The 25,853-nt window shown below is 39.2% G+C and overlaps 1 protein-coding gene across 3 annotated transcripts in view; it reads right to left on the bottom strand.

Moving 5' to 3' along the window:
* Positions 1–514: 514 nt before the first annotated feature.
* The window catches only part of qki2 (QKI, KH domain containing, RNA binding 2), a 36,390-nt gene continuing 11,051 nt past the window's right edge, over positions 515–25,853 (bottom strand). The window contains exons 2-8 of one of the 3 annotated variants that reach the window (XM_072666639.1): positions 25,161–25,303; positions 18,635–18,751; positions 14,756–14,899; positions 10,679–10,766; positions 8,714–9,013; positions 6,910–6,984; positions 515–3,354 (exon numbers count right to left, since the gene is read on the bottom strand). In XM_072666639.1, the coding sequence (XP_072522740.1) occupies positions 3,338–3,354; positions 6,910–6,984; positions 8,714–9,013; positions 10,679–10,766; positions 14,756–14,899; positions 18,635–18,751; positions 25,161–25,303 (884 nt within the window). In that variant the 3' untranslated portion in view covers positions 515–3,337. Of the gene's footprint in view, positions 3,355–6,896; positions 7,860–8,713; positions 9,014–10,678; positions 10,767–14,755; positions 14,900–18,634; positions 18,752–25,160; positions 25,304–25,853 lie in introns of those variants that run through there. The other 2 variants (XR_011978187.1, XM_072666640.1) reach the window with 2 other exon arrangements.

The raw sequence follows: 25,853 nt of genomic DNA on the forward strand, positions 1-25,853 counted from the left end.
GATGAGATGTTAGTGTGCAACAGACTGAAACCCTCTAGTTTGAGGGTGTGGTATTAGGTTGCCCTTGTAGAAAAGTACTCAGAATGTCTGGACGTGTGAAAACATTTGCATTCCCTCTTCCCATCTCTTCTCCCAAACTCTTACCAAAGCTACTCCACTGATGGTTGATAATGATAGGAAACAAGCACACACAATAGACAGGTGGTGAGAAAGAGAAAGGAGAGGAGGGCAAAATTGCGTTTTTTAAAAGCACATTCAAGCGTACTATTTCATCTGTCCAGTGTATCTATCCCTATCTGTAACAGAATTCTTCCTGATGTGCCGTGCAATACAGTATTTTGCAGACTGTAACAACCAATACAACAGTCATACAGTGTAAGATATGTACAGCATGAGATACTGGAACTGACTACTAACTCTAAATCTATGGCGTGTTACGCTGTAGCCCTGGCTAAGATTAGTATGCAAAGTGTTCTGGCACATGAAAGCACAAGAGAAGGAGCGACAAAGTTAGTTTCTTTTAAAACTATGATTTTAATATTCTGCTATTGCTTTTCAGTACAGAGTTTAGTCCAGCATCCTTAAATTTGTCAGTTCAACACTCTTTTGCTTAATTTCACACAATTCTTTTTTAAAGATTCAAAGCAGACAAAAAATTATTGAAAGTGTTAATGTAAAGATATATTTAAATGTTAGTACAAGAGACAAGAAAAGATTAATCCAATTATATAAACTAAAATTGTTAATAGCTCACACTTTACATGAAAAGGCACAGAAGTCAAGCAACACTGAAACTCAAAAGACAAAATAAATGCCCCAGCAAATGACATTTTACAGTAAGTGGGGGAGGGGGTTGCATCAATGGCTAAAAATATGCCGGGCATTAAAGTATAATGCTGTATAGCACAAAATTATAATAACCCCATTCACATTTTTACTCATTGAACTGTCCATATAGGTTTACCATGGAATAACACACATAAGGTCATGGTCATGTGACTGGCAAACGAAAACTCTTAGATATCAATTTTTGTAATAAGGCATAGAGTTCATATCAGAAAACATGATTTAATGTTATTTCATACATACAAAATATGATAGAAAAATACATTATAAAGTTGTTACAATGGTTATAAATAGGACCATATGTTTCCAATGGAAAAAAAAAATCAAGATTGCTTAGAAAAGGGAGCTGCAGTTCATAGGCGTTTATCATATGCATGATACCAAAGACAATACGTAAACCTCATACACACCTCTAAGCGCTCCCATGCACACCCATGTGTGCTTCATCCATACACCAGACAGACAGACATACATCCATACTTACATACAATAATACTGCTGATAAAAAACAATAAAGAAACAACACTAAACTGAAGGAAACACTCTGTAACCCAGCACTCCAGTTCTTGAAGGTCATTAAAAAGTTGAGAAACTTGTTGGGTTAACAAAATTTGCATGATATTTTCCTGTGGTGATTCCAACTTTCCAAAAAACAGAAACAAGACATAACATCCCTAGAATCCCTAGAACCTATTGCATATATGGCACTACATACAAATGACTAAAAAATATCGGCAAAGAGACGCTTCCTCCGACAGTCCAGTTACAACAACCTAATAAATCAGGAAACAGATTCTTGTTTGTTAATGATGTTACACATTATAGAAGCACAACAACCTCAGTGTTCTCGATTGTTTTTGTTCTCAAATTGTTGGAGATTGAAGTTTCCACGTTAAATCTTAGCGCTCAGCTCTGGGATGTGGAAGACCTAAAGGAAACTTGATGAATCAGTTAGCTCGGTAAGTCAATTGCATAGAGTGTTTTGTTTTTAGTTTTGAGATGCCATTTCGTCAAGTATTAGTTCACAGTTCACTTCTTAATAGTGGAAAACTGAGGAGACAAGAACTATATCACCTAAGGCAGACCTTCTACAACACACAGGTATTATCTGCACTGCTGAATCACACTTGCTTTGCTAATTCGTTCTGAAATAGTGACCAAATGATGACTAACAACATCTCGCTTCCAATACATGGCCACCATAAGAAGCTAAGCCGTGATGTAAAGTATAATGGCTGTGCTGACACAGGGCACAATGGCTCTGTGGCAGATGTTTCTGCAGAAGATCCAAACACAATCACACTTTTAGTCTAGACACATTAGTGTAACCAAATTGAGCATCACAGAGTAACTAATACAACTGTAGGTTAACAGATGGCACAGCTGAGTTGATAAGGAATATTGTGTACATTTTAAATTAGTATTATAAAAAAAAACAATTTTCTGACTGTAATCAGTGTACTTTTTATATTCCTCCCACTTTTACTAAGATATGGAGGGACCTGATATGCTGTCATAAAACACTGATGGATATCATTCATACTCAGTGATCATATGTAAAATAAGGCACTTACTTTTATAGTTTTTGAGTTAAAAAAAGAAAAGACGCTGTTTTGGTCTCTAAAATCTCCGTCATTGTAAAGAAATAAATGTTTTTTTTCTTTGTTCATCACATTTTGACAATACTGTAGCTCCATACAAAAAGAATCTATTGTGAAAAATATAGTAATTTCCCTTGCAGCACCCTTATATCAAAAAGGTATATTAATTAGTGTTCAGTGTCTTTATTCTTATCACTGGATGCGTTTTAATATCTTTGTGGACAAGAAGCTGACAGGCAAGCATGGCTTTAACTCCCCCATGTACACTTTGCCTTGGAGTTATCTTTAAAAGAAAATTTGCAGATTTTCTCACTCCTCACTCATCTTCAGATTCTAATGCGATCCACAACACCACACACATCACACAACCGTACTGAAGTCAATGCTTCAATCCAAGGTGGTCCCCACAACAATTTAGCAAATGTGTCACTTAATGCTCAATCTCTAATGTCTGTTAGGAAACTGTCAGCAAGAGTGAGAGCTGCTGTGCATGTGTGTGTGTGTGTGTGTGTGTTTATATGTGGGGGTGTTGGCGTGTGAGTGACTGAGCGAGTGAGACAGGTAATGGAATTGAAGGTGCTGTTCCAGACCATATTATTGCTTTATGACGCTTCAGTGCAGATTGTGGAGACTAGATCACCTGACCACGGAGGTCCTCAGTTTGTGGAAGTGGGCAGTTGTTGATTCGGAGGGAGGGGGGGGGGTGCTGGGTGGCGTAGTGGGGCCGTCACTGCTTCTGCGCTGTGTTAAGCGAATTAAAGCTGCTTCCGGGCTCACCAGCAGGCCGCGAATACAGACAAGCGAAGGACGAGAGCCAGAGAACTGGTCAGCAGACAGGCAATGGTCAGGTCATCATTGGGTGAAGAGTTGAGAGCTCATAGGGTCATTGGTTAGTTGCCGGTGGCGGCTGGGTGGTTAGGAAACAAACAGACGGACAGAAACAAAGAGTGGGGAAATAAAAGGAACAAAATAAAAGACATAAAGGAGGACACAAAAGAAAAAAAGATAGAGAAGGAGATTAGTTTCAGCTAGTGACGGTCGGATGACAACATGACATTACTAATCAGAGCTACTGTCAGAGAAACTGCTCAACATCTACATTAACACTGCAAAATCATGAAGGCCTCATGATTTCACATAAGAGCCCAACTCCCAGGTGAAAATGGTTAAAGAAGCAGAGAGGCAAATCAATTACAGAATTCCAAATTAGACTATCATCACTTAATGGTTAGTAGCAGTCAAAAAATCGTATGGTTGGATGTGGCAGGTAGTAGTCTTGATTAAACGGGGTAAATAAATGAATAGCTCGTTCTCTGACTGCTATTAAGCATTAAAGTGCTTGTCCAGTCCAAAGCAATGAAGCTGCTAGTGATAATGGGTTTGAATTCATGAGTAGTTAAAAGAGATGTGATTGCAGAAAATTCAGAGATGTAAAAAGATAGCATCTATTTCTGCAGAATAAAAAAATTGTTCATTTTCTTTGACTCAGTCAAACTTTATTGTCTTTAAAATTTGTCTATTTACAATAATATGAAAACACAGTGCTAACGAAACAGAATAACACTAAAACAACTGCTGAGTAATGAAGAGGAAACAATACAAAAAAATACTATTTACCAAAACTAATAAAATCGTAGGATAGAGAAAGATAGAAATTACAATGACTTTATTCTGTAATAAATTTTCTAAGATGTATTTGAAAGTGTATCCCCACAATTTTCAGAAACATGGTTTTCTGCATTTTCCTTTAGCACATAGTCCCTGTTCCTTCACATATACAATATAATCTTAATTTCATAAATGCTCAATGCTTTACAGGTAGACATATTGTTTTTATAAACTTTAAAAAAAGATCACACAAGTAAATACTATGTTCTTCCAAACAAGACAATGGAAAAAATGACAAGAGCAAAAAGCTTATAATAAAACAAAACATAGAAAATGGAATATTTCTTCAGTTCATCTGTTCATATTGTGCCAACAGGCAAGGTGTGAGTTTTCCCAAAACACCATAGTGTAAAGTCATCTTAACTGCAAAATGTGTGACAATTTAAGATGCTGATCGTATGGAGAGATATATCATATAGATATAATGCTTGGCAGAAAATCACACCACGCCCAGTTAGGAACCACCCTGTTCTAAGTCCATCACAGACCGCTCACGCTCTAACCTTTTTTGAGGTCTTATCGTTTTTCTTTTTCAGACTTTTTTTTTTTTTTTGCCTGGCGATTTAAAAGATTCAGTGCAAACTATTTGTGCTGTATTTTTATGAAGAGGTATTTCTGCATGGGGAGTAATCAAGAGCTCATAAGAACTGCGTATCACTTTTCTAATGGCTGCTGAAATGAGATGCTCTCTGATTATCAGCAGCACTGGGCATTATATCATTTAAAAAGCAATTCTGCTCAGATTCTGTACTTACTCTCCTCCTCAAAAGTCATACCCTTCATAATTTTGTGTCAAATCTTTCCCATGTTACACTGTCCAAGACCTTTATTTTTACATTTTAAATAGAATTACTCTCCTAATACTACAGTTGAACACTTTGAAACAAATACTATAGAAGTAAAATGTGAATACATCACTGACATCCTGCTGAAATAAGCAATTGCACTCTAAACAAGATCTGTAAATGTCTTAAATTTTCCACTTAGAAAGAATCTGAGTGTTCAGCCAACAGGAATTAAAATTTATTGGTATCCAAAGTCAATCTATTTTGGTACTCTTTAGTAATTCGGTTCACAGACAATGTATAAGGTCATGGGCAGTAGACCAGAAGAAATAATTTGACTTTCTGTGCAATTTCACAATTGTTTTTCATTAATCTGGTAAGTTTTGTTTGTGGGTTATGTGTTAAGATCTTACAGTGCTAATTTCAACTTTATATCGAATCAGTAGAATTTCACATTTACTTTAGGAATCATTGCTATTATATATACAGGTTTGGCACACCCAAGGTTGTTCAATATGACTAATATAGTGTAGTTTCATTAATGTGTTGTAGTTTCCCATCTCTGAAAGGTGGTGTTCTTCAATTTCCCTTAGATATGGTTCATGTTTGCTTAAGGCATTGATCTTTAAAACAAAATAAAAATAGTCCTGGTCCAAACGTAATAAAAGTAGTACTTATGAATGACAATTAACAAACAATATATTGTATATAACAGATCACAACACAAGACGTTTATGAAATGCAGTAAAATTATAAATATGTGAAACGAAAGAGTTAAGACAATGATGACTGCTGTATTCTGAACATCACAAAATGGGGCTTAAATTCTCAGTATTAGCATCAAAGCTCTACACAGCATCTAAAATGCTGTATAACCCTGATGAACATTACACGAGAGACAATACTGGGTTAACTAAGTACAGTACTGGAAATATTGATGCTTGGTGATCCTACACTGCCTTGAATTAGTTACACTCTTTTGTAATTATGTTGGTCTTCAAATACCAGCAGACTTGTTCTTGTAAACATGATCAATAAAATAAATCCCCTTCTTTTATAAATTAATCTGAAAAAGTAGAGTAGAATGTTGCAAACAAGAAAAGAAAAGACTGAGGATGTTTCTCAGTTGCCAAATAAGCCAAATAGAATGGCTGAATGGAATAGAGTAGGCGCGAATGTACATTAGAGTCAAAACAATTAACAGCTAAGACACAGAGAGTGTGGAATCCACATCGACGAAATGAGGAAAAAGAAACAGAGAAGCTAATAACTGAGCTCCATCACCCTTCATGGACTGGGAGTCGTAATGTTATCCCATGGTCATCAGTATAATGGAGCTCAAGTGAACAGTCCATTTAACGTTGCACAACCCAAACAACTCTCTCTATTAGTGAGAGACTTGAAGTCAATACATGCAGTGTGATAAACCCACCTGTGAACTCATATGGGATGGAACACTTTACACTAAGCATCATCAGACCTACATAACAGTGTCAGTAAGCTTCATAGCATATTGAGTCTTCCTTTAATGCTCATGTCTGAGACCTGATGTGATATAAGTGCTAACAACTGTTGCATTTTAGCTTGTGAATAAATAATCTGAATAAAAGCCTAGTGACGTTTTTATGTAGGTGTTATGAGGTTTAGATATAAAGTGTTGCTTGTCTTGTACACTATCTCCAGTGCCTCCCCAACTTGTGAACATGCTCAGAAATACTTGATTCAAACCAATCACACCATCACTCTCTCTCAATCTCTTTCTCTCTCTCTCACACACACACACACACACACACACAATTACACTTTCAGAACAATACTATTACACATGTAGTGCTATACAAGTAAATGATCTGTGAGTGATGTGATAATGTCCAAAAATGTCCATAAGCAATGCTCACTTTGTATTCTGTATTGTAATTGAAAGTGTAATAAGCTTTATCAGAAGAACACACACACACACACACACAAACACTCACACAGTGTTGCTTGAACACTGGGGCTAAACTAACCTCTTTCTGCGGTCACTACCCTTTGGTAAGGATGGACGCGCATATCCTGCCTTCGTACTTTAGTAGTCACTGCACCTGCTCAGAGCGCAACATTACCAATAAAACAGAAATCAACATCAGATAATTAATCATTACAACACATCAAAACATCAGTTTCATCTTTACATAAAGGACAAAAAAACATTAACACATCAAGCTTGTAAGACCGAGAGATTCTTATGAAATGATGAGAAAAGTCCAAATTTTCTATTAAAATCCCAAAAGCTCTGTTTTGCAAAGTGCAGCAACCTGCCATTGCAAACTGTAAATACGTCTGTAATTTCAAGAAGTAGGTGACCTAAGACCACAAGTGTTTATTTAGTCCACTTATCGGAACCATCTCAGCCAACAGAGCCCTTTAAATCCTCCCACCAAATCAGTCATAACACACAAAATGCTTTTAATAAGATGGATCCATTTCAAGCAGCTCCCTGTAGACAGATTTATGTTAGCCCACTGTGAGTGCTTAATTCATCCCATTATTCCAATTCATAACACAAAGTCAGCTATAATACTGATCGTTCTCTGAGGGTACTCAAGAGTTGAAGCAAGCACAGGGATTGAAACTGACATGGGCTCATACTATAGGCTGTGATATTATTTTAAGAACACTGACAGCGGCAGATTTAGTTAATCATCAGTATCCTAGATATTTTTTTTAAGTTTTAATTTGTAAGTCAAAGATGAGCCAATGAAATAGTAATGAATTCTGGAAGTTAAAACCAGTGTAAACATCAGTAGTAATGGTCTTTTGTCTTGGCTTGTCTGTTCTTTAGTTAACACAGGATTAGGGGTCTTTGTTGTTTTATGTTCAGTTGTTCTGTGACAGCTATGAAACAAAGCATGTTAACACTTGTGAGGAATGCAGACTGTCCATGAACACTACTAGCCCTTTGTTGGGAAAGCCATACCTAAAGGAATGAGACAGAGTACTGAAATTAATTATTTGGCACCTGAAAAAAATAATAATACATAAATAAATGCTGCTGCTGCTGCCATAACATTTCTTTTTCAATTTCAAAATTACAAGGACCTTTATGCTGAGCTCATAGCAAAAGAAAATACACAATATGTCCAAAAGTATCCAGACACCATTTCCTGAAGTTCCACACTTATCTTGTACTGTATAATCTGTTAATTTAAAAAAAGTATTGTTTGAGAAAATGAGATGCACATGAGCCATGCCAATTTCCAAGCATCTTCCAAGCCCCTGTACCAAATCCCTATAGAACTATCTAACACTTTATGATTCTGAACTATTCCCCTTATTGATTCTCTTGTGGCTGAATGTAATCAAATCCTCATAGCAATGAGCAATGTTCCAACATCTAGTGTAAAGCCCTCCCAGACAAGGGATGATGGTGGTTCTCAAACTAAACAGTATTATTCCTGTACTATACAGTCGATATAAAATAAAAAGGTGTCTACAAACGTTTGGACATACAGTGTGGTTCATAGATCACTATTCAAAAGTTTGAAATTTTTGAGGTTTTTAGTACTATAGCATACATTCAGATAAAGATAAACTTCAATTACATTATAGAGTGATCTATTATTAATCCTTTAGTAACGTTTAATAGTAATGATTAATAATAAACAAGTTTTCCTTGGTCTGTAGTTGTGGTGTGTAAATGTCCTATGTTTATAAAATAGCAACATTTCTTTAATATGGTGTGACTTCAAATTTTAAAACAGTGAAGAGGTGAAGGTCAAATGATTTTGCAACATTTACCCTCTAAAAGCACATCTGTGGGGTTGAACTTACCTAATACACCACTGGAATCAATGGGATACTCAAGAATGGAGGTGGCGGGGGCCAGGGCGTAGGGGTACTCATACGGGGTGTAGATGATGCCTGACTCGGGAGTCTGAGGCACCAGGGTAGCAGTATGGTGGGGGGTGCCTGTAGGCATGATGGCAGATGTTTGAATCTGTCGGATGAGGGGCATGAGGGTGGGGGCAGCGGGAGCAGGAGCACGCAGGGCTGCGGTGGGCATCACAGGGGAGGGGCCAGTGATGATGCGGGGAGCCTGGGCAGTGGCGGCCAGAGAGAATGCCAGGGCTGCTACACAGAGGGAAGAGGAGTGACACACACGAGAGAACACATGTACAAGGAGATGTCAAAGGAAGGAAGACAATGAAAAGACAACAAACACCTTACCTCATCGTGCCTTGTTGTGAAAAGGCAAATACAGAGAGACATAAGAAGTGCTCTATGCACACATGACACTGCTACCACAGTCAGTCAAATATTCAAGAACACTGAAACTCTGCATGCAAAAAGATGAATACTGTACACTCTTAATGGGAAAATAAAGGTTTTTCCTTTTTTTGTGGAACCACTTTTGGATCCATAAAAAACCATGTTTGTAAAACATCTATGAGTAGGTAAGAGCCATTATGCTGGTAAAGAAGCTTTATATTATATTTCCACTCAAGTTTGTCATATCTCACATGACATTACTCAAGAAAATCAGTTGTAGCACCTTTATTTTTAAGAGTGTAATATCCCATATCTAAAGCCATATTTAAATGTAATACTGTAATTTCAGAGCAACTGTTTCACAGTAAAACTGACCTAACCAAAATTGGCCTAACCTTGAGCTTTCTCAGTAGAAATAGTATGAACCCACTCCACAGTAATATTAATATTATATATTTTACCCTGATCCGATCAATGTCACTTAATGCTGACTAGCGGCTGATTCTTGTCCTATCTTTGTGTTTCTATGAAAAATCAGACTCTTTTTAAACTGATTACTTTGTTTGGATGAGCTTACTTTGTTTAAATGACTGCTTTAAAATAATGTTTAATATCTTACAACACCTGATCATTCAGCTTCCAGTTCCTTTACAACTCTGCAGAATCTCTACAAATCAGTAAAGACCGGATGGGTGATCTTCCCAAAAGGATTTAATGGAATAAAAAAAATCTGCACAGCTACAACCAGCGTGTTTTGGCAGCGTGGACAGAAATGGCAGAAAAAACACCAACATTTTACAGAAGAGTGGTTTACATGATCCTCTTCTGACAAAAATAACTAACAAGCTCTTTTAACTGCTGCTCTGTCTGCCATTTGTTGTTTGCAGTGTTACGTTTACAGTGAGGCTTTGAGCTAACTCTGAGCTAAAGTTTTCCTCTTCCCTCTTCCATGTTCCACCTTAAATAATGCAGCAGTTATGTTCGGCTGTTGAACTGAACAAAATGTAACAGCTGCACTATTTAAGGTGGAATGGAGAGTTCGAATTAGAAGCCAACTTTAGCTTTTATTTTGGCTGATTACCTTTAACGTTACTGCACTTACTGCATCAGGTAAAATAAAGCTCTTTTTTGTTTTGTTCAACAAAATAATGTCTAGGATAGTTTTAGAAAAAATAAGAAGTTCATCACTGCAGCAGCTGAGGACCATATCTATTAATGGGGCCTAGAGTGTGCCAGATGGCGCTGCCACAGCAAACCTAAAGATCGGAAGTGGACCGTAAAAATCTGATACCTGATCCATTAAAAATGCCTGGATCGACCCCTAATCCTGAGTCACTGGATCAGATCGGGTCATCCCTAAACAAAACCTGCTAATTCAAACGGCCATATGCAGTGCTGTTATTAATGACTCTAGTGTAGTGTTGTACACCACTCCTATGACATTTCAGTTTAGGACAGAATAGAGCTGAGGTCAATCCACACAGACAGGCAGTACAGTGGTTGAGTTATGAAGGGGGGCATTCTTACGTGACTTGATATTGGCATCTCGGTACGTGCCATTGAGGATGGCCAGCTCCATCAGCTGCATCTTTTTTAAGCTGTCTTCACCTTCGGCCTGCCAACACACACACACATGCATGAGAACACACATTTGTATTTTTTTTTTTACCATGTACTGAAGTAAATTCAAAATCAACTGATATATATATACACATTATAATGCAACAAAAAACAAACAAACAAACAAACAAACAAAAAAACAGGGCCTTTAGAAATAATAAAGAGTGATGGGACTTGTGGTACAAATGAACCCAGTTTAATGTTCTTCCAAACAAGGAAGAAACTGAATGTTCTGCAAAAGGCATAAACTATTTACTCCTGGGACAGTCTGGTCAAATACCTTTAGGAGCTCAGTTCAGCTGTCTGTTTTATTGCGAAGCTGTGATCTGTGTCTTGCAGTGGGTGGTGCTGGGTTTAAGCAGTGTTAGGCTAGTGGTGTGTAGACAAGCTAGGGTTTCATACTTGCTAACAGGCTAAGTATGAGTTACTTCAGCACTGTCCAAACAAGCCAGCCCAAATGAACATGCAGAGTACAGGGGTTAAAGAAACAGATCATGTTTCCCCTCAGCAGTCTGAAATCAGCACCTTCTCTCTCACTCTCTCTTTCTCTCTCTCTCTCTCTCTCTCTCTCTGCTGGTTCACTTGCTCTCTCATTCTGTCTTATTGTGGTTTCCACTTGTTTCTTTCTCAGTGTGTTTTCTCCTTTTGCTCTTTCGCTTGGATCATTCCACTTTCTCATGCTCTTTAGTGCCCAAATCTTGTTCTCTCACTCTTTCTTAATATGTAAGTCAACACTGACTTGCAAAATCAGTCTCTCCTAGCAATTAATACTAAACGGATATGCTACTATTACAGCTTGCTTAAATGATGCATAAATATTGCTTAAATATATCACCTTTTTAAATGATGGAAAAATAAATTACAGTAAAAATACAGTAACACAAGTTAAGGTATTCACATCATCAGTGTATCATACACTGCAGATGTGAATACTTTAACCTGCAAAACAAGATTTACTTATTTTGTGTTGGGTATTTCACATATTTTGGCAACAACAAAAAGTTATGCAAAGATAAATAGCAGGTAACATTCATTTACAAGCTGTTTTCCCAAATGTATCTTTTTTAAGATGTGATTGTATACAACATTATGGATATTAATTTCATTATTAACTCATGCATTCCTCTTAGAATCAGCCATATCTTTGTTTATCACTCAAAACACATCTCACATGTTTTCTTAATTTCTTTCTTTATTAATTATTTATTTATAAATTATTATTTATTATTCGATTTTATATCATTGCTGTCAAGCAAACTTTTGTATCTCCAAATTGGCAACTTCACAGGAGAAAAAATAAATAGTGCATTCATCATGAAAATGAGACAAAATGTAAAGAACAAAGAAACTGTAAAAATGGAAATACAAGGTTTTTGCATGACAGCAATGTATACATGTATCTGCTACTATACTGTTTTTATATCATTGAAAACATTGATTTATACAGTATTATACATTGGTGTTTCTTCCTTCTCCTGTCGTGTTAATGTTGTGACGTTGACAAAATCTAAAATAATTGCGGTTACCAAATCTCATGGTTAGTAGGTCACGCCACTTGCTACGTGAAAGTGTCTATGACAGCATTGGCTACCCAAGTACTGCTGCTGTGCTGTGGAGCCGAATCACTAAGCTGGGTTTTTTATGTGCTGCTGGATATTGCAGTGTGGAGTTCAGGCCAGGTCAGGGTCCGCTGGAGCAGACAGCCCACAGAATGATCTAAACTATGTCAGCAAGCACAGAGGCGAAAGAAAAGCAGAGCCATTCAGAGTGGGATCAGTCTCTGTGTGTGTGTCTGTGTGTGTATGTCTATGTGTATGAATATGCCCTTTGCTTACACTGCTGATGTCTGCTTGTCAAATGGCCTCGGGCCATGATATGGTCCAGCATGAGCAGTGATGAGAGAATTCAGTCTAGAGCTCAGCTTATGTGTGACTGTGAGCTCAACAACGTTATAACAGCTCACCTAGACATAAGAAGATTTTCACCCTTTTGAAGTCAACCTTTTAGGTGAAGACATTTCAAAGACATTTGTCACACCACACTCAAGCTAAAGTATGACATGGTCATACACACACACACACACACTCAGACTGCAAAAATAGACAGCTGGTTATTTTTAGTTGTTTGGTTGAATCCACCCCTATCCTGTTAAGTCTTGGGCGGAGGTGGTGGAAGTGCATTGTTAAACAAGACAGTGTGTGTGCTTGTACATGTCTGTACGTCTGGACAGTTTTTTTAAGCATTTTTTAAAAAATGTGGAGGCTTAATGAAAAACAAGTGTCAACTGGACACAGACAGGAGGGACGTTCTAAGATGAGCAGTTTTGATCAAAGAGTAGTTGTAAGTCAGTGGCAAGTCCCTTGAATTATTCCCTTTAAAAGTAAATAGGACACCCTTCCTGTTGACAAGAGGTTTATGATGCATTGGCTATATATTATTTAGCAATACATTGAAAAATGTTCTAAATATTTTTGGTGCGATATTTATTACAGCTGATAAATATAACTTTCTTATTGTCACTGTCACAAAAAAAAATATCTTAAAAATGTCAGCTTTACAGGAGAACAACCAGGTTTTGCCAGATTCACATTTTGTCAAAAAGTGAAACACAGCAAAAATGGAGATACAAGTTTTTTGTGCATCAGTGACGTTGTTTGCACATACTAGTTCATCTAAAAAGATACTGTGAAAAATTCAAGGCTTTTTTGCTTTTTATGTCAATCCTGTCTAATTAATAATTTATTAAAACTTTAAATATTCCAGATTCTGAATTTCTTACAAATGGCACTTTCCAAGTAATTAATATAAATTATGTTTAACCGATACACATACAGTTACTATAGTCACTGAAGCTTTGAAATTGCAAAATGTTGCTATGGACAAGCCTGTGGCATGATCTGTGTCAAAAATACAGAAACTCAAAAGTCTCTAGATGTTTTTTTTTAGGAATTTCTGCTCACTCAGAAAACATGGGTAAAGCTGTGTTTATCTGAAGCCAGCGCTTCCTCATGTCAACAGTGCTAAACTTTAGAGAGAGCTTACCCTCCATTCAGAACTAACGTGCCACAGAAAGGGCACAACTGTCAATCACGGATCAGCGGATACCCATTGGTTTCCATGGCAGCAGCGTTTGGAGTGCGTTCCCCTTCCCCCTCCGTCGGTGGAGCCTCACATCCAGCCAGAATTACACACACTGTTCAAACGTCCCCGTCTTCTCTGTTCTATTCATCACCAGCATTTAAACTGCACTTTTCTTCATACAGTGAACACTGCTGCTGACTTCCAAGGTCCTCTGCTTTCCACTGCTATCTTTGTGAGCAACTTCAGACAAACATGCAAATCTTTCCCTGCACCGAAAAGTGGAATTTAGAGCGGCCCACAGTTCATACAGTAGGGCGCATAGCTCTGCATATTTTCTTTTTGTCTTCAGACCTCATGGGTTTCCACTGGCATCTCCTGCTAACCTGCTGTCACTTCATTAAGACCCGCCGCATCATTACCATTCAGCTCTGAGCTTGACTGCAACACGGAGGCTTCTGGAGGCCCCAGTGGGGGCCTGGAGTCTCGACCCCTCTGTCTCGTGCCCCTCATTAAATTTTTAAGCACAGGTAATTAAGCCCATTAAAAACTGCCCACGCTGCTCACCTTTGCACGGTAGAAACTTGCATGTGCACATGGCAGCTTATCCCTCCAGTGGCAGTTCTTCTGTTTCTTGTGCCACACTCTCTTGTCTCTCTAAGGACTCGGAATAGCCAGCGTGGAAATGGCAGCCATGCTGAGGACAGCTATTTAGATTGAGTTAGCTCCCGCTGCGTAAATACATTTATCAGTGCCTATGCAGCACTTCTGTAACCGAAACCCACGAGTCTTGTTTGTTGAAGCAAATCAATGTGTTTTTACCACTCGACACATTTTTACTCTGTGTACCGATAAGTAGCCGCAGAGTCAGGGTTAGAAAGGTAAGGGAGTAGATATGTGACTCACTGCAGGGACCAATAGCTTCTTCACCTCCTCCACAGCTCTCTTCAGTTTGATCTCAGCACGGTTCTGTGAGTCCTCCACTGTGATGAGAACATGCAGGTCCTCGTTCAGGTGCTCCCAGTTTGGCTTACCTCGGTTCTGCTCCTCCTGCGCACATACACACACAAAAAGAGTGGAAGTTCAGCATGTGTGAGAACCTTACTGGTTCTTAACTCTTAACTGCAGGCATCAGTTTTATTATTCAGTAACTAAAATAGACCTCCTCTGCTCAAGGCATGACCAGCAGTCTCTTTTTGTTGAAGGGCAGGGCTTTATCTGGAACCAGCAAGCTGATTGACTCTTTTTGTTAAAGGCTGGGACTTTAGACATAAACAGCAAGTGACAGCAAGTCTCATTCTTATTTCAACCAGTGACCGGTCTCCTCATTTATAATGTCTCTGACTTGAAGATTTCTCCTTTTTATAATCAGCCTGTGTCTGTATGAGACTTTTACACCTACCTTTTACACATAACCCTAATGTCACACACCAGAGTGATGTTGCTTCAGATGTGTGGCCATGGTTCTTTATGGCTCCCTAACAGTTTCATACATCTACTCAACCTGTATGTATTACTGCAGCTCTGTGTCCAGATTGAGGGAAGTATTACTGTATAAAGTAAGAGTGGAAGTAAAACTGTATTCCACACTGTTACGGTTAAACTTTGGAGATTAATCCGCATGAAGACATCACCAACTAATCGACTAAAATAATTTGTAGCCAACTAACTTGTCTGGTCTTTTGATTTTAGTCGACCATGTCATTGCACCCCTAGTATCTATGCCATCTATCCAGATTAGCCAGGTCACATGGTTCAAAATTACCACATGAATTAATTGTGTTATTAGTTCTCATTCATCTACCTTAACCATACAGTTTTAAACAGGCTGGCATGGAGGCCTATGTCCACAGTAACTGCCTATGCTCCACTGCACCAGCTAACAGACACCTGTGCCGTCCAAAATCACAAAATGATGAGGGGTGAGAGTGATGAGGGGAGAGAGTGCCATCTACCCACCCGGAGAGAGCACAGCCGATTATTTTTTCTCAGACCCCAGACACTTGTGGCAAAGTGGCATGGTTTAGGATTTGAACTTGCAACCCTCAGGCCATAGCGGTAGCATGCAGTGTACATCTACTCATATCATGTAGTTACCATAAGTCACCTAATAACTAATTACTATTACACGTGATCAAGAGCACTGACCATGATATTAGCTGGCCCCTAAATCTGACCTGCCGCTGCAGGTATGTGTTGTTTTCCATAGAAAATATGCTTACCAGCTAAAATGCTGAACATGCTGTCCATTGAACAGCTGGGTTTTTTATCATGACGGCTTATGTTTACGACTCAGACACATCTAGGGGACAATCAATTAATATAAACATACTGGCCCTTCATCTGAGGGCTTGATTGCAAGATGACACAGCCAAGTGGAGACGTTTTAGTAAGTGGACAAAAAGACATCTGAGGTCAGGTTTAAGCCAGCTCCATGTCTAGATGTCTTTGTGTTAGATCACAGTAGGGGAGCACTGTTTTTGCTAATTACTGGCTGCCACCTACTCACAAGTGAGCAATTACTTGATCAAATACATGCACTCAATAACAAGATACAGTCTAATGCTCCTGGGAGCTAGTTACATGCTAAAAGCAAATGCTACTTTGAAGTGTAGAGAGAATTTTCCAGTGAGTGGAGTCAAAACAGGACTCACAGGAGGTTACGCATTAACCTACATGTGGTGAGCATGTAGATGTGTTCATGCTTGCATGTTAGGAATTGCTGAAATGCCAAGGTGTTGTACTCTTTACGCTCTTTGTACTCTTAAGCAACAGACCAGTCTCTGTTTGATAGTGGCAGCTATAAATTATTGTAAAACACCCCCTGTGAGACTACATTTCTGTTATAGGGTGCTGCAGACAGGTGATCAAATACATTTAGCAACAGTTTTGTATTATTTTTAACTTTACAGACTCAGACAGGATGTGCACACTGCCATTCCTGTGTGTTAGGACAGGTATTGAGTCACGCGTAACCACATCCAAATAAAGTAATCTTTCACATGATCTAGATTTCACTTATGGACTACACAGACTCCTCTTTCATTTGGGCATACATACACAGTATTCTGGCACAAATCTATATCTGTAAGGATTCACACTCTCCTATGTGTGTATCCCAGGGACTATGACTGTAAATCTAATTTGAATGAAAGTAAGAGAGTGCATGTATCAAGATGGTGCCTCAGTTTGATGCCTGACTTGTTCACTCCTGGCTGCCGTGCTCCTCTTGAAACCCCTCTACGTTCCTTCTTCGCCTCTTTCATTTATTCAATGTCAACTTGCCCAGTAATTCAAAAACCATCGCTGTAAGGTATTGTGTTCTAAAAAGCGCAGAGTTTTGTGGAATATTCCTTCATGTCCCTGCACAAGCGGCACACAGTGAAGTGATTCTGACAAGTCTTCACGACAACAGCGTGATAAGGAGAAGCTCCCTGGTGGCTACTGTCGGAAAAGGGTGATGTCAGCTTTGGAGAGGCAGTGTTTATTGGCACAGTTAAAATCCTCTTTAAATATTTCTGAGACATGCAACAGCAAACGCAGCTCCAAACGCAGACCCGCCAGAGTGCGTTTCCATCCAGTCCAATTAAATGCCCTCTATTACTGTGTCCGCTGAGGGCTCGGGCGAAATTTGTGGTGGTGCAGCTTGTGTAACACTGCAGGAACATGGCAGTGTGCCTGGGGGATCTCAGCTCATTGTGTTTCATTAATTCCCCATCACTCCGAATTAGCAACACCACACAGCAAAGAATCTCATCTGCCACATTGCTACTCAGTATTCTTTTGAATATGCTTCTATTTGTCATTCTGCCGCAACCACAGACAGCAGAATACGGGCTGCTGAAAACAAGTGAATTTTCAGAGCCTGGAATACCAGATTCCTGCACTCCAAAATCAAGCCTGGGAAAAACATATTTTAAACTGGTTACTGTTACAACTTTTGTGCATTTTACACTTATTCCCAACTTGAAATCATCCCCTCAACCAAATCTGTTTAGCTACCAGGAGAGAACCTACACATGATTCGAGATCTGATAGAGATCTGATAGAGTACGGTGATGCAAAAATGGTGCCCTTGACTACAGGCACTGTGAGTGAAACAATGGAAACAAACTTACTCAGGCTTATTTGGCATATATATCACACGCTGCTGGGAAAACTACTAACACTCGTTGAAAACCGCAGCTTTCATTAGAGTGTAGCTGTCTTTAGCAGAATAATTTGTTCCACTCTCGACTTTGCTGCTAAGTCAAATTGGATGTGGCAAAGCACTGAAGTTGTCCTTTAATCTAAAAACAGGGACTAAATAGTCTAGGGAGAGACATATATTGAAGACGTGTAGCAACCCTCTCGCTCAGCTCTAAAAAGCAGAGAGCTTCCCCTCCCATGTCTCTCTCTTTCTCTAATGGCACTCATTTTCATTTTAATGCGAGTCATTTTTCCTCCATGTCAGGCACCCTTGGAGGCAGGCAGAATGTCTGTCCCAGTCCCAGAGTGGTGCAAGCCAAGCAGACTCCAACAGAAACTCCATTAGAATGGAGCTGCCTGGATTTTATCCCTTGCCGTTTGGCATGTATTAGTTATGCACTGGTGCAAAAATATGCCTTTCTTCACAGAAAAACAACTTTGCTGAACAAATAACAAAAAAATGTGTCTACACATTCAGCAGCCTATATTTGATAATACGTCCAAGAGAGATGATAAAGAATAATTTCTTCTTGAATTAATGAAGATTGGTTTATACAAAGCAAACAAACGAAAGTCGAAAATGAAGCAAAATCTCACCTTCTTCTTGTCTCTCATGGAGCCTTTTCCTCGCACCATGATCTTGCATCCTGTTTCAGCTTCCAGCTGTTTGGCAGTGAGCCCGCGAGGCCCGAGGATTCTCCCCACAAAGTTGAACTGCACAGACACACCATGAAAAGGGAAAAAAACAGACTTAATTCAGTGCAGCGCATCTGCATGTCATGCACGTATTACACTTCCACACCACACAGCTCTTGCTGTTGCAACAGTCTTTGCATCTTTGCTGTGTGGATAAAATGTGAGGAAAACACCTGCCACAGACCGGGCTGAGATCCTGAAGCAACAGAATGATGTATTTCTGTCAGCACATGTTTGGGTTCTGTACTTTCTAATGCATTAGCTATAGAACTGTCAGCAAGTTGGATTCAGGGCCATGCAGCATTTGTAAGCGGGTGCAGAACATAGATGGACACTTTTGTGCAATTGCTACAGCAGAATAAAAGAACTACAGTGTGCCCTATAAACACATCTTGGTAAAAACCACAAACAGCACACAGAGTGCACCCATAGGTCTCGTATATGTGAGCTCTGACAAAGCTCTAATGTAAACTCAGGCACGGTAACATAATTGTATAATCCAATCAAAGAGATTTGGAAACTCTGGAGGAATGTGAGGAATGCTCAATCCCCTTTTATTTAGTGGGGGACATCCAGAGCCCAAAGACCTTTTGGAATGTACCATTTGCCCATTGCCATGGCTCCACCCCATTCCCACCCTGAAGGTGAAAAAGTCACACACACAGACACACTTGTTTTTATACAGTGTCAGATGTCAACTACAAAGTCACGCATATGTAATAAGAATTTTCTCAGCAAACAACTAATCTATCATTAACCAAAGTAACCAATCAGAAATGTGGTTTGCCCTTTTTTATTTAAAATTAAACGTGTGCTTTAAGTAAAAAGCACTTTTCCAAATCATCATGTCCATCATCAGGTCCTGATTGTAGTTCAGCCCTGCATCTTGTGGTTTTCCTATCAATCTCATTTTGCTCAACTTATAGCTGCCATTGTGTCCCAAATGATGTGCTAACGCAGCATCTCTGCTATTGAACACACTCTATTGGCAACATTCCTCATGTCTCTGAGAGAATGACATCAGGGTATGACAGTGGAGAAACGAAATAAAACATTCATTTCACACCTAACTCATTTCACATCTAACTCTGAATTACAGGACATAAACATTTGTACTGAGCAACATGTTTTCTTCGCAGTGAACCCCATCATATCAAAAGGAACAGCAGGCTTGCATTTCCACAAATAAAACCAACTTGCTTTTTCTAATACTTACACGCTCACTTTGGAAGTTAATGATGAACACATTTTAATTCAAATGAGATCGTTTGACCTACACCACATGCCCACTTTCATTTGCTGCATCATTTGAAGTTCCAGAGACCACTACGTAAGATCTATGTAGAATTACAAATGACTGTGACGAGAGAAGGAAAAAAAGAATAGGAAAAAACAAGAGGTACACATGGGAGTGGGAGGTTATGCAAATGGCCACTAGTGTGGAATGGTGTCTACGAGGGCACCTACATGTGCAACTGGTCCACAAATCATGGACTATACATTTGTACAAAGTAAGACATAGGATCAAGGATGGTATTAAGAAAGGATAATCAATGAGGAGTCCTTCTTAAAACTCACCAAAGTAAAAAACTGTACAGCATCAGCTCTCAAATTTCATACTTGTGTAACTTTGCTGCCTTTAGAGGTTTGCTTATGAAATTGTGGCATTAGGGTTAGTAACTTCTATTTCTGGTATAAAAGTATTGTATTTTCTACCAGATCTTTGCCATACACTTGCCAAAGGCTTACAAAAGGACACATATAACTGTAACAGAGCTTAGTGTTGACAGACAGGTTAACCGCTGTTTCCTGGGAACGAACAGTGGGGCTCAGAGCAGGGATTTGTAAGAGGGAATATACAGGGTTTGAGCGATCACCCTGGTCACCAAAGTTAAAGCAGTTATTTGTGCTCTGGCGTGATTTAGTGGGCTGCATCTCCAATAGTGGCGGGCCGGGAATAATACATTGTGTTTTTTGGCGGTTGCAGGCTGGCGGCTAGGCCTCTCTCAGAGCATTTAACCTTATCTGTCACAAGGGCTGAGTGATAAGCCAAGCAGCTGCCTCTCTCTCAGGGTCACAATGCATTCTCTTCCTTTTAAAGCCCATCTCCTCTCTGCCTGATCACAGCTGCTGTGGCCACGGAGCCTCTGTGTTGTATATTTAGAGCAGACCTCATCACACTACTGTGTGTTCATGGCAAAAGGAACTGTTAGTGTCTCACTGTTATTGTTGTTCAGTGTCCTGTGCAGAATTAATCACTCTAGTGTATCATAAGCTCAGCATGTACAGTGTACAATGAAAGTATGTGCATTAATGTGTTTGTGGATCTATTATTTTAAGGTGTCACAAAATGCATTTATGAAGTATTATACATTTCTTCTGATGTCCCCATAGAAGGTATTTGACTTTAGGTGGGGGGGCATGTGTTTGTCAAGTTTGTTTACCGCTCTGTTTTTGGGCTCTAGAAGGAAACACCCTCTTTTTCATTTTATGGTGATTGCATGATTAATTTGGTGAGCTCTGCTCTAATTGGTTGGTTTACAGAGAGGAACTGTGAACCTAAAGAAGCCACACAGCATAGAATCACATAGCTTTATTTTTAGCACCGCAACTATATATATTTAGATTTATATAATTTCTGAGCCTTATCAGATAGTGCAGATAAGCATTTGGCATGTGTGGTTAGCTAGTTAAAGAGACAGTATAGCCCATCTGCTAGGGTTAGCTTTTAGCCTAGCATGGATACCCACTTGCTTTACTAGCTGCTTTTGACTCCTCCTTCCCTAGATCAGACGACAGGCTGTGATCACATGGCCTAGTTTATGTTGCAACTTGTTTTCCGCTATCTAGCAGGGTCTGTCACTGATATGCTGCTCTCCAGTGTTGCTACAATTGTGGAAAATTGTAGAAAACTAACAACCATCAGCAATACCAAATCTTTCCGATATGGTCGTGGGGCTTTGAGCTTTGCTAGCTTTTACTAGCAGGGTAACAGGGTGTTTGCCAGTGGCCTGTGTTTATGGGAAGTAAATATAAGTCAAGACGGGTTAAGGAATTGACCTGTTTAACAGATCAGCTCTGTTTATGCTGGATTTGCTTTTGAATGAAGAAACTGCAGTGTTTAAGATTCACAGTATTTCACTTCCAAGCACGTCCAAGAGTTCCAAGTTCCAACTTCCAACAGTTGTGAAACAGTGGAACTGTGTTCTCCGAAATGATGGTGCTCCATCCAAAACTTTTGGGATGAGTTGGGAGGGTGATCATTTAATAACCTCACCTCACGCTCCTATCACTGAATACAATCAAATCCTCACAGCAGTGCTCCAATATCAAGTAGAAAGCCTTCCCTGGATGATAGAGATAGTTACTCTAACTAAAGCAGGACACATGTTTTTTTTCTAATACCCTTGGTTTTGAAAGAAACAATGAATGAGGAGGTGTCCCATTACATTTGTCCATATGGTGTAGTTACCTCCTCCCATTAAATTACCCTTTTAAAGAAGGAGGTAATATCAATCATATGTTACATTATAGAGCCTGTTGCAAAATTTCACTTTGGTGGCTCAAGAACTTCTTACCATTTCTTAAGCATGTTTATCATAGTCCTCAGGGTTGGCAGAATCACAAACTAACATGCTCAGAGAATATTAATGAAAAGCAAATAACCATAGACGTCATTGAATTCATTACATCAGGCCCTTTTTATTCCCTCCCTTGTGCTGTTTACCAGTTTTGCAAAATTCATCCGAATTGTGCAACTTTCAATTAACAACAACAAAGCATCGGACAAATCTCATTACCACCCTACAGAGAGAAAAGGAGGAGGAAGACAGGAAGAGAGAGGGAGTACGAGAGGGAGAGAGGAGGGGGCAGGCGAGAGGCAGGGGGCAGCAGTCTCAAAATCGCTCGCAATGATTTTATCACAAAGTGCGAGAAAGAACGCAAGTCGAATGGGAAAATAATCAGACGCTGAATGTAAACACCTCTCATCTCTGCCTCTCTCATCTCTCTCTCGCTCTCTTTTCCTACAAAGCTCTCATTTGTTTTCATTTCTGTGGAGGACAGGTGCTGGAGTGGCAGTAATAACTTTCTAGATCGTTATTCTTTAATTAGCCGGGCCAGCGAGGACACAGGAGCCGGAGCTCTACGTGCCTCCCCAAGCTGGGTGTTGAGGCACTCTTACGGCATGTGACCTCGCCGCTGCTGGAGTATTGTGGGAGGCCTGTCAGATTTTTGTGGGATTATCAGAATGCTGATTGTGTTTCAGGAGGGAAAAGTCACACTCCAAACAAGCACGGTGATTAATGATCTCTCACACGCTGAGGATTTGTTTTTCTTCACTCGATCTACAGCAGGACAGGGTCAAAAATAGAGATGTATAAAAAGAAGTCTGAATGAATGGGGTTGAAATTCTGAAAAAAAGCAGGAAGACAAAAACAGTCATTCAAGTATATGTCCCCCTTTAGAATTGTCCTGATTTGTTGTTCTTAACAATTTGTTACTTTTACAAAGTTTGTGACCTCAATAACTCAATAACAATGTGATGTTCTGTGTAAGCTGTCAAACTGTACTAGTGCTTAATATGCCAGATCCCAGAAAACAAATCCTGAAGAAGATCCACAGTGTACACATCAAACACTTCCAGCACATTATTCATTTATTCATAAGCTGTTTCTTCAGTTAGTGTCTGATTGCTGTCTGGATTTTGCACTTTTCCAACCGTCACATTGAGTAGATATTTAAGTGTTTACGTCAAGTGTGAAACGCTTTAAAATGCTGCTGTAAAACTGCTCTAAAATGCTTTAAAAATATAATAAACTCAGCTGAACTTTAAAATAAGCACTACATCTAAAATCTTGTTGAGCTCTCACCCTAATTGACAAGATAACATAAAAAGATGACAATAGGAGCTCAGGAGCTTCTGCTGTGTTTCTCATTCAGTTGCCCTGACCTCACTATCACCTTTATCCTCTCTTACCACGAACAGATACAAAGCACTACCCCCTTTTCGTTAAAAGTTCAGTGTTTGTGCTTGTTAATGTAAGACATACAGCAGACCAGCACTTCTTCAGCGACTGAAAAGGCTGTATTTGTCCCTGCATGCTCTTCTGATTATGTGGGACAGAAAACACAGTTCTGAAGGCAGTGTAGAAAGATAAAGGTGAAGTAGAATGCTTAGCTAAGACTTTCTGTGCAGTGTCTATCTGCTGCACTAACTGCTGACAAGACTATGAGCATTGTCACACAATAATGAAAGACTAACAAGAGGCTGAAAGTGTGTGTCTTTTCTTTTGATTAGTGCTCTACTGGCAGGAATAAATAATAAAGTAGTTGGATCAATCAGCTCCAGACCAATAGTGCTCCTCAGAATAAAGAGGCCTGGTGTGAGTTAATTAATGACTCATAAGAAAATGCCAGTCCTCCAGTTACAAAGTGCGGCAATTATTTACTTGTAGAAGCCCAACTACAGGGTTCCACTTAAATTAAGTTTCAACTTTTCCACAACTTGACAGAACATAGACTGGATTTTATTCTTTTCCGGAACTGATTCATCCAGCTGATTCCAACATCCAGTGGTTCATGAACAAAAAACTCACAAATCTGATGACCAGTGAATAAATTAGCACTTCATACATTTAAGAAAATGAATATGGACAGATATTTCACAGAGTTGAAAGCTGTGCAACATTTACATGTTCTGTAAAAATAAGCCTCTGCAATCTGCAGCCTCCTCCGCAAAGGCTGTCAATGCGCATCATCTGTTTCACACACACCCAAAACTCATCTGACAGAAGACATTAGGAGCAGTCTGTAGTAATAACTTTTGCTATTACATTTTAAAACAGCTTAGAGATGCATGTTTTAAAGCATTACAATGCTTCTCTAGTGCTTTGTTGACAAGAAAAAACAACCATGGTAAACTTCAGGTATCCAACCATATTCATCTAATCACCTACAAACAGTCCCAACATATATGGGTTTAAATGTTGCAAAACATGGGTTCTGCATCCCCAGCACATAGTGAGTGGATCAACCCAAGAAATATTAGAGAGTACTTTAAATAATTCAAAGAAAACATCAGCTTTCTCTGACTTTTTGAGCGCTATTGATTTTTTCCCTGACATTTCCATGACATTCCAGGTTAACCTTCTTTTTCTGACATTCCAGGTTGCTCCAAATGAATGGAAACCATGTAACCAGGAGAGAACATGATTGAATCTTAAATTAAACATCACAGTTGGGTTGTGCTCTCTGTTACACATGTCTGTTCCTAGGCCAGGATCACTCCTGAAGAGAAATGTTACGTGTGTGTGTGTGTGTGTGTATATATATATATATATATATATATATATATATATATATATATATATATATATATATGTGTGTGTGTGTGTGTGTTCATAGGAATGGTAATGAAACCACTTACGTCTGGATATTCTTTTACAGGCACGTAGAGTTTCTCCTGAAGCTGAGCGATAGGCCCCACAGCGTCTGGCAGCTCTGATGTCCTTTTGTCTGTACTGCCGTTCAGTGTGTCATTGTACATGTCCTTCCGTACTCGGCCAATTTCTGCCAAACAGAGTCATAAAAAAGCCAATTACACAAAGGCACTAAGAGAAATGAACTGGTAGGAGCAAAGAGGCAGAGAGGGAACTCACAAGAGACAAAGTCTCAGAGCTTAAGGTAAAAGATCAGCCCAGGCTAAATCTCCATGAGGGTTATGTAGGCCAGCTCACTGAGCGTTTACTTAAGGCACAGAGCGTTCTCACAAGAGTCACTGTGTACGTTTGCACACACTCTTGTTTCTTCAAACTTACTGAAAGGATTCTCAGGGTCTGGGCTCGTATTCATAAAGCTTCTCAGAGTAGGAGTGCTGATGCAGGATCTGTTCCTGTCAATAAGGTCATCTTAAATAAAAGAAGAACAGGATCAGCACTCCTGCTTGTAAGAGCTTTTTGAATGTGGGTCCAGGTAAAGCAAAACTTTAAGTGTGGCCTATATATTTGTCTATAAGCTATGTCCAGTGCTAAACAGATATTTTCAGACTTGTTATTTTTAGTTTTAGTTAGCACATTCACTTTATTTTGCCCATAACAGCGCAAATCATACACAAGCAAAA

Source organism: Salminus brasiliensis, chromosome 22, assembly GCF_030463535.1.
Source record: "Salminus brasiliensis chromosome 22, fSalBra1.hap2, whole genome shotgun sequence".
NCBI lineage: Eukaryota > Metazoa > Chordata > Actinopteri > Characiformes > Bryconidae > Salminus > Salminus brasiliensis.